Source organism: Elgaria multicarinata, chromosome 2 (assembly GCF_023053635.1).
Source record: "Elgaria multicarinata webbii isolate HBS135686 ecotype San Diego chromosome 2, rElgMul1.1.pri, whole genome shotgun sequence".
NCBI lineage: Eukaryota > Metazoa > Chordata > Lepidosauria > Squamata > Anguidae > Elgaria > Elgaria multicarinata.
In genome coordinates, this window is record NC_086172.1 from 70,026,623 (window position 1) to 70,040,195 (window position 13,573).

At 41.1% G+C, this 13,573-nt stretch overlaps 1 protein-coding gene across 1 annotated transcript in view; it reads right to left on the reverse strand.

Moving 5' to 3' along the window:
• Positions 1-13,573, reverse strand: part of LOC134392403 (band 4.1-like protein 5) — a 28,365-nt gene that overhangs the window by 12,193 nt on the left and 2,599 nt on the right. Inside the window, exons 2-5 of the mRNA XM_063116698.1 lie at positions 12,741-12,913; positions 11,355-11,452; positions 4,661-4,789; positions 1,710-1,771 (exon numbers count right to left, since the gene is read on the reverse strand). Of these exons, the coding sequence (XP_062972768.1) occupies positions 1,710-1,771; positions 4,661-4,789; positions 11,355-11,452; positions 12,741-12,912 (461 nt within the window). The 5' untranslated portion in view covers position 12,913. The remainder of the gene's footprint in view (positions 1-1,709; positions 1,772-4,660; positions 4,790-11,354; positions 11,453-12,740; positions 12,914-13,573) is intronic.

The following is a 13,573-nucleotide window of genomic DNA, read 5'->3' on the forward strand; positions in this document are numbered from 1 at the left end:
GGGCTCTGTGCACAGAGGATTTCATCATTATTATTATTATTATTATTTATTTATATAGCACCATCAATGTACATGGTGCTGTACAGAGTAAAACAGTAAATAGCAAGACTCTGCCGCAATTTGGCACAAGATTATCCAAATTTTGAGACACGGGAAAATGAATTTTAGAATCTGGGTAAATTAAGTCAATGTGTCTACACATAGATATACACATTCATTTTATTATGCTACTGCTATACATATTCATTATTATGCTACTGCTATACAAGGATAGAAGGAATGAGAGCGCACTTGATGTGAAAGAGTTATATGGTAATGGTTAGGAGTATTAGATTATGAATGTGGGATCCAGGTTCAAATCTCCCCTTATAGCATAACATTTACTGGGTGGCCTTGGAAACTCACACACACACACACACACACACACTAACCCAGTACATGTGTAAGGGTAAAAATGGGTGTGGAGAGAGAAACCGCTATATGTATGGCCCTGGGCTCACTGGAGCTCAGTAACGGAGCACATGTAAGCCTATGCGGCAGGGTCTTGCTATTTATTGTTTTACTCTGTACAGCACCATGTACATTAATGGTGCTATATAAATAAATAAATAATAATAATAACATGCTTTGCATGCAGAAGGTTCCTGGTTCAAACACACCCACACCGCTATCTCTAGTTAGAAGGGTTAGCTAGAAGGATCAGATAGCAGGTGACTGTGAAAGTCGTCAGCCTGAGAGTCTGGAGAGCTACAGCCAGGCACAATAGAAGCAATGCTGGGCAAGAGAGACAGTCTGATATAAGGCAGCTCCTTATGCACGGTGGGATAAAAATGCCATACATGCACATTATAAAATTTCCTACATGCATTCAAGTCCTACAGTCACAGCTACAAGGGGTAGAAGTAGATCATTTTAAAACAAAGCCAAGCTTCTCAGAATAACACTGAATTCTGCAACTGAGTTTGTGTGCACTCACAGGATTGCAGAATTCCACATTATGCACTTAGCAGATAAAGCTCTTTACAAATCCTTAGCCTGTGAGAAGCCAGGAGTCAATGGTGCCAGTTTTTTCTATGGCAATTACCTCATACACAAATGCATTGAAACTAATTCCTTTTCTGCCTGTGGCCAAGAACCAACACAAAGCCATGGGAATTCCATTATCATGCTACTCTCTTGAAAGGGGACAAATCTGTACACAGGTATTTGTTCTGCAGACCAGGCAGGTTCCCCCAAAACCAATCTGTTATCTTTTTAAGGCCTAAACAACTTCAATGGGTTAATGAAGAAAAAGAACAAATCACAAATGTGAGTTTACCTGTAAACTAAGCATTAATGATAAGTACAGAAATATTATCCTTATAATTAACTTAAATTTTTTAGGAATCTTTTACATGTGGCTTCTCGATTGACAGAGTGAGTGAAGAAACATGCCCACACCACAATGGGGTTGTTCAGACAACACGCTATGGTTAGGCTGCTAAGCGTTTTGCAACAAATGGTTAGTGAGTGTGTTTAAACCATGGTTATGTAGCTACTACCATGGTCAGGAATGGTTCACATGGCACACTAAGTCATGATTCATTTCCCATGTCAAGTCGTAATGTTTAGCTCAAAATCCTTAACCACTGTGGCTTAGTGTGTCATCTGAACAGGGTCAATGAGTTCATGCAGAAGACCCCAGTACATTTTAACCTCAACACCCATACCTGGCAGCAGCATCTTGAATGTTAGTGTTCTTGTTGCCTGACATGCTGTCCTCCCTCGTGACCTGAAAGAAAGCAGACATAATGTTTCAGAAAGTTTAGTTTGATAAAGGTCTGTAATTTTATGAAAAGCAAGTTGCTTGTACTCCAACAGGTCAAGGACACATCATATGCTAAATATTCAAAGAAAGCAGTGCACAATGAGCTGGTTTGCACATAATACCAATTAATGGGTTGTTTAATCCATGAATTGGTGCTGCACCTGATCAAGTGAGCCTCCTCCCATGCGCTTGTCACACATTGCATCAGCTTTCATAAATGGGGCCTTCCTGGTTTGTTTGATGCAATGCGTAAACCCAGAATTCAGGGTTGTTGTAGGACAAACAACTCAGAGTTTAAACCCAACAACAAACCATAGGTTCAAACTCTGGGTTGTTTGTCCCTCAACAACCCAAAGTCCTAGGTTCAAACAACCCAGGAATGCAGCATTCCTGGGCTGTTTATGAAAGCTGATGCAAAATGTAAGTGGTGAGTGGGCAGGAAGCAACACGCTTGCTCTTGTGTACCCCAACTAACCATTAGTTTAGTTAGTTGTTACATGCGAACTGGAACATGTTTTAAGTGTCACAGAACTGAAATGTAACACTCTCATTTTACAAGGCAAAAGCAAACCAGTACATACACACACACCACCTTTCCATCTGACTGAGGCTTTAAAACTGTTTATAATACAAATATGAAGTAAATACAATATTAAACTCCATGGTAAAAGAACAAAGATTGATTTTTTTAAAATGAGCTAACAAGATCAAAACAGCTGCATTGAAACAGGCAGATATAGACCACAACTCTCCATAACCATCTCCAAATCCCCTAAAGAATAAAAAGGACCATTAAAACCCCACAGGTTTTGGAAGGACTGTACTTCCAAAACCTGTGCTGAGTTAATGGACGTGGAGATCGAAAAGACAGCACAAACTTCAATGTGATCTTGATAGGCTGGAGTGCTGGAAAAAACAAAATAATGAAATTTAATAGGGATAAATACCAAGTTCTACATCTAGGAAATAGAAACCAAATGCACAGTTACAAGATGAGGGATACTTGGCTCAGCAATACTACAAACAAGAAGTATCTTGGAATTGTTGTAGATCGCAAGCTGAATATGAGCCAACAGTGCAATATGGCTGCAAGAAAGGCAAATGCTAGTTTGGGCTGCATTAATAGAAGTATAGCTTCCAAATCATGTGAGGTACTGGTTCCTCTCTATTCGGCCCTGGTTAGACCTCATCTACAGTGTTGTGTCCAGTTTTGGGCTCCACAATTCAAGAAGGACGCAGACAAGCTGGAGCGTGTTCAGAAGAGGGCAACCAGGATGATCAGGGGTCTGGAAACAAAGCCCTATGAAGAGAGACTGAAAGAACTGGGTAAGTTTAGCCTGGAGAAGAGAAGATTGAGGGGAGACATGATAGCACTCTTCAAATACTTAAAAGGTTGTCACACAGAGGAGGGCCAGGATCTCTTCTCGATCCTCCCAGAGTGCAGGATTCGGAATAACAGGCTCAAGTTAAAGGAAGCCAGATTCCAATGGGAAATCAGGAAAAACTTCCTGACTGTTAGAGCAGTACGACAATGGAATCAGTTACCTAGGGAGGTTGTGGGCTTTCCCTCACTAGAGACATTCAAGAGGCAGCTGGACAACCATCTTTAGGGTGGATTCCTGCATTGAGCAGGGAGTTGGACTCGATGGCCTTGTAGGCCCCTTCCAACTCTGCTATTCTATGATTCTGTGAAAAACATGTGGCCTTTTTAGCCTCAGGATGGCACAGACAATTCGATGTTTCTAAACCATGAAAGTAGCACTAACTACTTATTCTCTTTCGTTTTGATCTGAAAGTTAAGTTGGGGTCAAATTTCTATATTTCTGTAAATACATTTTTGCTCTAATGGTTAACAATGGGTTGATAGCTCTTGTTATCGTTTGGCCTTATAAGCCAAAAAGTGGTCTATATGTATTTTAATGAATGAATGTTGCTGATACAGTTTCCTAACTGCAATTTAGATGACAGCTCTGACAATGGAAGAAATCACACACCTGTTTATTTATTTTAAAGTATTTTTATGTGGCTTTTCAGAGCAACAACACCAAAAGACACCCTGAGTGGCTTACATTCAATTTGGAAAAGAAAGTCCCTTACAATCTAAAAAGATATGACACACAAGGAAAGGGGATAGGGAGGGAAAGGGGGGGGGGGGGGAAGAGATTTTCAGAAGGGTTGGCGGAATGGCCCAGTTTCCCCTCTTATCTCTGGATGGATTTAATCCACCTGGATGTTCCCTCAGTCTGCTCCTGCTTTCCTCACTCCTTCTCCACACAGCAGTTAATGTCAGTTAGCCCTGGGGAGTCGGGGGGGGGGGGGGCAGAGTCCAACTGGAGCAGGCCCTGACTTTCCCTTCTATCCCCCATCCACCCTGATCTGCTCCAGAAGGTCCCCAACCCTCCAGGAGAGAATCTGTTCCAGCAACTGTGTCCATTCTGTTGACTGACAGGCACCATTGAGTTTCACCCAATGAGAATTACAGAAAAGCAACTTTTTACATGACAGCATTAGGACTACACAGGGTTTAAAGAAAGGAGGAAAAAAACTCAGTGGCAGTTATCTGTAGTATTTCTTTGCGCCTGATGTCCAAATGCTTTCGTGGTTCTGGTCTTTGTAACACCATGAGTGTTCTGATGGCGACATGGCCTAGTAATCTTTTGAGGAGTGAGAAGGCAGAATGAATGGGTGCAATACAGGATTAGCAACCAGCTAGTTTCCATTGGATTTGTGTTTTCTGTATTCTGATGTATGGTGGGTTCCCTCCACACACCACCCCATCCCACCCCAACATGAGTTTTTTTCCTTCTTTCTTTTATTGACCCCACCAGCAAACACTTGGATTGCAGCACTTACCTTGTGTCCCGCCTCTGCTTGGGCTTTCAGAATGTTGCTTTTGATGTCCGGAGGCAGCCGCACGGAGGTGCTCATTGGGCTCTCAATTGCATTGTTGAGACACTTCTCTGTCAGCTTCACCACCTCCTCCTAGGGAGAAAACAGAGTCATACTAATTACCAGCATCTCTCTAGGGAGAACCTTGGTAAAGGAGCTAAGCAGACACACAAAATGAGAGTCAAAACCAGAAAATATAATTAATGGAGCTTCAAATCAACTTGTAACATCTAACACGCAATGTGCTGGAGAAAAGCCTGTATAATCACAGATGTGTGGTTTGCACACAAATATGTACTTTTTTTTTTTTTTGCAGATGCTCCGACTTGGAACCACTTTTTAATATTCACGATGCTCTTACAAAACAGGAGGGTTTTCATCAAAGCTGATTTTAAAGTTTTAATCAATTGTTTTACTTCCTAGAGTTGGAAGACCTGAAGACAGTAATGCACGCACTGGTAACTTCGAGGCTCGACTTCTGTAATGTGCTCTACATGGGGCTACCTCTGTGCCTAGTCCGGAAACTTCAATTAGTCCAAAATATCGCAGCCAGGCTGGTCACTGGTACACCTAGGGGTGACCACATTACACCAGTTTTAAAATCTTCATTGGCTGCTGATTAGTTTCCGGGCAAAGTACAAAGTGTTGGTTATTACCTTTAAAGCCCTACATGGTTTGGGTCCAGGCTACCTGTGGGATCGCCTTCTCCCGTACAATCCGCCCCGCACACTCAGGTCCTCTGGGAAGAATCCACTTCAGCTAGCAAAAACTAGATTAACAACCGTTATCCAGAGGACCTATTCTTCCACTGCTCCCAGACTATAGAATGGCCTGCCGGAGGGGATTCGTCAACTTGACAGTCTTTTAGAATTTAAAAAAGCAATAGATCTATTCTGGCAGGCCTATCCAGTGAAATTTTAGAATGTTTTCAGGATGTTTTCATCATGTATGGTATGTTTTAATCCATTTCAATGTGTATCTTATATCATGTTTTTATACTGTTTGTTTTATACTTTGAATTGTTTTAGTTTTTGTGAACCGCCCAAGGAGCTTCGGCTATTGGGCAGTATAAAAATGCAATAAATAATAACAATAATAATAATAATACGGCTAAGACAAATAGCAGTTTGTGACACGTTCAGTTAAAGATGTCGTCGTCGTCATCATCATCTATTATACGGTCACAGACCGAATGAGAAACAGTGGCAGACATCATTAAGACAGTAAAAACACAATCATTAATTCATTATACAGAAGGCAGAGAAATTATTAAAACATACACATGTTTAAAATATCTTAACATAGTTAAAACACCTGAGACAAAGAATTTTTTTTGAAAACAACTTGAAATAGAAGTTGCAGTTACGATGGGGAAATTGTCTTACGAGTCCTTCGTACAGAGAAAAGGAACCCAGAGCCACTGCCTCTGTTGTTGGTTTGTTCATCCCTGCCAGGAAGTATTCGAAATACTGCTCAGATGACCTTCCAGGGCATTTCCTCACGATAGGGTCAAGAAGTCTATCTCATGCCTCCCTGTGGAGGCGGCCATTCAACTGCTTCATCATAACAGCCACACAAGTGATCCTCATATGGGGTCCCCTGAAAGCGCCCATCAAAGTAATGTTCTGGAACACACGTCATACTAAGAAATCAGGGCCAACCAGACATGGACTTATAACCAAAACAATAAGTGTGCATTAATGAAGTGGAGATGGGGGTGGTGTTCACTTGTCATTAAAAAGAGTTGGCAAGCCCTCCTCCACCCCGCTGCTTTATGGTTTTCTCACATCCACTACTAGAGCCAGGCAGGAAGAATCTTAAAGCAGCAGAGCATGGTAATACAGAGAAAGGGTGCAAATTTTGCTCCCATTATTTGCCTACTTTAAAAATTAATCCTCCCACTCCCCCTTTATAACTGAACCGGTGCGTGCATGTTTACTAAACGTGTGCATATCTGGTTTGGCCCTCAGTGCGGCGATTTCTCAGTTTCTTACATGTCATTTCACTCTATATTGTCTGCTACCCCACACAACCCAGTCATGTGAATGCATCTCTCAGTAAATCTATTATTTATATTGGGCGATAGGATAATATTACTTTAACTGCACAATTGCTTGATATCAGAAGGAAAGCAGTTGCCAGGTCAAATCCTCCTCCCTGAAAATTCCCAGGTATTTGTCCCAGCCAAGGGCAGGGATGGCTCAAGACCTTTTACTTCTCCAAGAGTCTGGAGGATCTTCAAGGTAAGTGCAGTAACCCTAGGACCTCTTGCAGTGTTGCAAAAGCTGTTTAGAGGGGAAGCTCTCACAAGGCAGGTAAATGCATGCAGTACAAGAACTCCACCTCTGCAACATCCCCATATTTCTTGAATCCCAGGCTGCACCACTAAAATAAACCTTGAGATGCTTCTTCAGTCAGGCCAACCCTGGCCAGGAATGATCCCCCAGACACCGTTGCTGCCATTTACACCTTGCCTTCTCCTAGCAGCAGAACCAAGAAGCAGCAAGGATCAGTTCCTACATTTAATGGAGGCAAATACAGAGTCAAATCACCACAACTGCCTGCCAAGAGAATGTTCTCAAACTTCATCAATACGTTTAACAAAAAGAAACTTCTCAGTTTTACCTACTCATTAAAATCTCTTTCCTATTAGTTATTAGATTCTCAAAATCTGCTCTCTCCTCTGCATCCTCTCTCTTTCTTTTACTCTTTTCTTTCTTCTTTGTTGAGGTTCCAGGGGAGGGGGGAGATATTCTTTTGTCTCTCTGGTTTCCCCCACCCTGCAACCATAATTATAGGGCTTTGTAGACACAATGGTTGCTGAAACAAGTCCAGATTATTTAATTTGGCTGTTATTGTATTTAACCACCCAGGAGTTGGATTTCAATAGAGTAAAATCTTTTCTGCGGAGTGCCCTTGCAAGTGAACTCAACCACAAATGGTTCCAGAGTGAAAGTATGACCAGAAGAACTGCCTTGGTCCCAGGATCTACCATTTAAAATTCTTTTGGTGGTGCCTCTCCAACTGTGTGTCTACATAATTTAGTTGTGCTTTCCAGCTACTTTTTCCACCTATTGCTCAGTATAAGGCATTTTCTTTAGGATATAAAACTATCCTACAAAGTATTTTTTTAAAAAAGTAATGAAGTTTATCTTTTATTGTTCCCTACATTCCAGAAACTCAAGAAACTGGAATGCCTGTGTATTTAAAAATTAATTGCTCCCTTCAGTGCAAGTATGCTTGTCAAGAGCTTGGCACTGCCAACTTTACATGCTCCCAGTCCAGCAGACCCAGGCAGCATGCTGCCAGAAACAGCAGTGCCTATCTTGTAAGAATAAGTCCATCCACATTATAGTTTCAAATATACAATTGAAAGATTTAGGAAGGCAAAACTTCCACAGCTGAACAAGGAGCCATTGACTTGTTGCTCTGAACTTGTTACAAGCTTTTTTATTTTCAAGTATTCAACATTCTTCCTACAATATATGTATTCTGCTATTATCATTGGTAATGACAACAAAATAGTAAACAATACAAAATTAAGAGAACAGAAAATTAGAAAGTGAATGAAGAGCAAAATGAAATGTTAGCTACATTTGGTTTTGACATTTGTGAGGCTTTAAATCTCTAATCAAATTACCACCCTTCGTGGTATTAACCTAAGTTAACCATCTAGGCCAGAACTGAGCATTTTAAACCACTATTTACATGAGTAGACCAACAAACAAGCCATCTTATACAGGCAGGCCCATATAGTTCCTAAGCTTGTATTTTGCAACAGCTACTTTGGATACTGCATGTACGAAGACTCATATTCTATCAAGTCTGATGTATTTTCCTTAGGGACTGACTCCCCCCCAACCACCTTCACTCTCTTTAAAATTCATCAATAGATGCCAGCACATAAGAGACTAGGTTCAGGAACATTGATAGGGCTAGGTAAAAAGACTTGGACAATGACTGAATGTAGAAAACGGTTATTTCCTCAGCGGAGAACAGGCTCCCATGAGTGCAGTTAAAAGCAACACAAGCAGCAAAAGGAGATAAATTCCCCCGCTCCCGAGATAAGCAACATGTAGTTTAATCCAAACTTTTGCCCCTTGCAACTGAATTTTCTTGCCTAATCACTAGGCATGTTTTTTGTTCCAAACAGCTCTTTCCTAAAGGCTCAGCAAAATGAATTTTCTAGAGTCAAAAAAGCTATATACAGACTGGGTTCAGACAACATAATAACCAACAGTGGTTTAAACAGTTGACATAACCCACCATGGCTTATTGTGTTGTGTGGTGGGAGATTTTTAACCACCAATTGATTATTTGGCCGAATTAACCAACGCAAACAACTAACATGTTGTGTGCAGGGCACTGTTGGTTATTTCCTCAGCCACCATTGGTTATATCGTCAGTCACAGATTGGCAAGGCAAAAGCAGTCAAGGCGGGAACTGCCATTCTAGTCAGCCGGCAGGTTATATTTTCGGCAGTGATGGCTGATGGCATACTAGCGGGAGGACTAAGTGGGGGAGAAAGGGTGGGGGATAAGTGAATCAACTCAGCGTGGACTAAGTCAACTCAATGCTGATCCTAATCCACATCACGATTGATTATTATCATGTTGTGTGTGGGGGGGTACCTGATTATTATTCCACTGTTGACTATTGTGTTGGTCCCTTGGTAAGGAGAATATAGGGTTATTTTGTTTTTTAAATGATTTAAAATACATTTCCTGGAGTTTAAAAAGGGTTAAGGAAAAACATAACATGGTATGTGTAGTGGGGAGTAAGATGTGCACTGTGGGGTAGACACTTCAACCTTCTGCAAGCCGTCCTTGGCCTATAGAAAAAGCCAAGAACAGTTTAAATAAATAAAATTCAAAACTCTTCTGGAAAAGAAACATTTTTTTAAAGTATAAAAGAAAACTTAAGTTGGGCCAACCCCAACATTTTAAATGAAAGCCTACCATCAACCTTCTCAAAATGGCACAAGAACATTTCATCTCCAATTTGCAAACTTCAGCAAGGGCAGGGAGTAAGGGCTCATCTACACCAAGCAGGATATTCCACTATGAAAGTGGTATAAAAGCGGTATATAAAAGGCAAGATCTACAGTACTGCTTCATAGTAGTACTGAAGTGCTCTGACAACTGTTAGGGCCCATGACACATCTACACCAAGCAGGATATTCCACTATGAAAGTGGTATATGGGCCCCAACAGTTGTCAGTGCACTTCAATATTGCTATAAAGCAGTAATGTGGCTCCTGCCTTTTATATACCACTTTCATAGTGGAATATCCTGCTTGGTGTAGATGAGCCCTAAGATTGCTTGCTTTTATGGAGTTTACGTTTGTGACCACAGGCTTAACTGAGATGCCCCATCATCACATCTCCACTGAAGAAAAGGGGACACACAACTTGACAGTCTTAAAAGAATCAATTTAACTCTAACAGAATGGTTACTTGCATGATGATCATGCAGCTGCTCCTCTATAGTGCAATAAGATATTTAAAAAATCAATACATCCCTTAGGTTAAGACAGCCATGGCCCTCCACACTTTTTAATCACAATGAAAGATTCACTTTAAAACAGGAACTACAGTTTATGGAGTTATTGAGATATACAAATTCATAGTTCTCCTTCTTTGACATTTGTTTGCTAAACTATTCTCCCAGAGCCTGAGCATACTTCAAATTATCTTAGTTTAATCATTGTTTGTGAGAACTTCATTTCCTTAATTACCAAGTCTTTGTTTTCATCAGCTTTTAAAGCTGAAATACAGTCAGACAGACAGAGACACTGAACAGGATTGTGTGTTTGCTTCTGTTTATGAGGAAGAAGAGCAGTTGGTTGAATAAAACTCAAGGCTAATCTTCTTACACACTGTGTAATCTTTATAATTCACTAGCCACAAAGTGTGCATGAGGCACAGATGAAAGCCTGTAAAGAGGATATGAGCACACAAAAGTACCCTCATTTTCCTCATGAAAGGGTGCTTCAATATAACCATGAAAACAGAAACCATCACAAAAACCAGCATATTATCCCATACAGTCAGTAAGTTATAACTCCTTTCCACTTCTGCAAAGCCAAGAGAAAAGTCCCACTTTAAAAAAAAAATGGTTTAACATATTTTTATCTGACTTTCCAACCAAAAATTGGCTCCCAAAGTGGTTCACAGCAATTAAAGCCTGATACAAATAAGTAGAAAGCAATGCAAAATCCTGCTTTGGTTGGGCAGCCTACCTGGGTCTGGGCCCAGGCATGATGGAGGAGTGCCCACCCACAACCTTCCCTCCCTCAGCAACCATCATTGCTAGCTACAGGGAGGAAGATTCTGGTGGTTAGGGAGGCAGTACCGCAGAGTGCTGCTCAAGTGCTGTTGTGGAGTCTTCCTGGGAGTGTTGCAATCCGGCAGGAGGGAGTGTTGCATAGGCCCTGCCTCCCAGGAGATCTATTCTCAATTAAAGGGAGTGCACTCTATTCCAGAAATGTTATGTAGAATACTCCATGAAATTTATATCAGATTAATGAGTGCTCCTAGTCAGTAGAGTAGTTTCCAAAACAGCATAAAGGCAGGGGCAGAATAGCTCAGAACTACCAAATGCCAATAAAACCTAAACTATATTCCCAGTATCTCTGGGAAGAATGAGCGTACAGTACCTGTTTGTTGACATTGATGTTTATGTTGGACTGGGAAGCTAGCATGGGGTTGAGCTCTGCTTCCAGCTGTTTCAGTTTCAGTGATGCATCCTCAACTACTAGAGGAGGAAAATATATGATATAAATCAACCTATGATTGGACTACAGCTCTGAAAGACATTATCATCTCATTTTCACCACTACTATCAAGTAAGAAAAACAGGATGGCACTTAACTGTAACTGCTGTTCTTCCTTATGCCCTTTTTTCAGCCATCTTTACGGCTTTATACCTGCATGAGCCAGAAATCTCTGGAAAGCTTAAAATTCTATAGGGATTATAGTCTGTTGCCAGCTAACTCTTGCTGGCAGGTGGGGAAAGACCATAATTCCAATTGAAATTCTAACTTTCCAGAGGTTTCTAGCTGATGCAGGTGCAATATCCTTACATGTAGCTGCACAGAAGACACGTGGAAGAATCAAAGTGAAGAAAGGCCTTAGGAAAACAGATGCCCTAGCTGATATCTCTACTTCCCTATCTATAGGTCTCTGCAAAACTACTAACTGCAGAACTTTCAGAAGACCCCAAAATGCAACATTTAAAAATGGATGGGGTGTATTTGGTATTTAATGAAAACAAAACCAAGTTCTCTTCTTCTGTTGAAACAGAACAAGTAGTATATGGGGGAGAAGGAGGAGGGATGGCACTACGTTTTTGGACAGAGGAACCAGTAGTGTTAGAGAGACTTCTTGGCCCTGCACAGTTCCTGGTCACTCTCAAGAACGTTTCCTAATTTTCAGCTCCTGCCCCCTGCTTCCTCTTTCATCCCCCAGTATAAATGGGCACTTTTTAATGCCATAGTTATTTTCCTCTGCTCAATTCCCTGCATCGACTTCAAAACAGCATTTATTTATGTACAAGTCTACATTGTGCTAGAATACATTTATGCAAAGGGCACTCATCCAAGTTTTATTGAGTGCCTATTTTGGGTATCCCCTGGCAACATGTTTCATTTTGTGTGGAGCATAAAATACATACATTCTGTTAATGAGCATTCAAGATCATTAGCATAAATAGGCATGAAGCAGTAAATGGCACGTGGTAGTTTCTCTGTGGTGGTGGGCTATCTATATACAGAAAAACTTCTTCCATGGAGCTTTTGGAACATGGCAGCTGTGATGTTCGAATGCCTGTTATCCAGCAAATAACCGGGTATCTGGAATTAGGGCTTCCAATCAATTGATGGTCACTGGGAAGCCAAAAGTCATGTCAAGAATGCTTTATTCTATGACGTAATATAGGCTGTACAGTCTGCAGAGTGTATCGGATGCTTTGCGATACCACACACAAGTAACGTTAAAGCTTTTAAATGCCCCAGTAATGACCACACTACAGAGGATTTCCTTACCAACAGGATCTGTCTTCTCAGAGGGCTGCTCCTTCGTGCCATGAGGAGAGAAAGAAAGCTCTGCCTCTTCCAGAACTTCAGCTGCCCCCCCAGCAGGAGGAAACCCAGCAGTATTGTCAATACAAGCTTCCAATAATTCGTTGTTCTCCAGTAAGTCAACATTCAGAGGCATACTACACAGGACAGGCAAACGAAACAAAGTTTCAGACATAAATTCAAAGCAACTCTGTACACCGTGGAAATGCAGTGGTACATATGCTCCTACCCAACTTTTTAAAGGAATATTACATGTGTATGGATTGGGCTTGGGTGACTATTTACAAATCACAGAGGTGTTTTTTGTTTGCCATGGATACACAGTTGCTTCCCGTAGTAAAATGCAAAAGTGGGAATGACAGATACACATCTTTACACACCCATGTACGCAAATGGGGGACAATGTCATGATCAGGGCTCCCAAACATGTGTAAATGGGCATTTAAGAGCGATGTCAGTCTTCCACATTTTGCATTGCTGCCGTGGAAAACACCAACATAATCAGGGAAAACAAAACTGCAGCATAGAGCACAGAGCCACTCCGAGAGCCAGATTTCTCTCTCTCTCTCTCTTTTTCTTGTTGGCCGTCTGCAGGATCTGGTCCCATTAGAAAACATTGTGTGTGGACAAGGGAATTTGTAAAGTTCCACTGAAGCGCCTAACAAATTTATCAAAAAGTTAATGTACAGCTCTCTGTGTAAGAAATAATTCTGCTCACCCTGTCTTCAAACATGTAATTGTTGAACATTACAGAGGGTCAAGGAGATGCACATGGAAATATTTGGAAGAGCTCACTT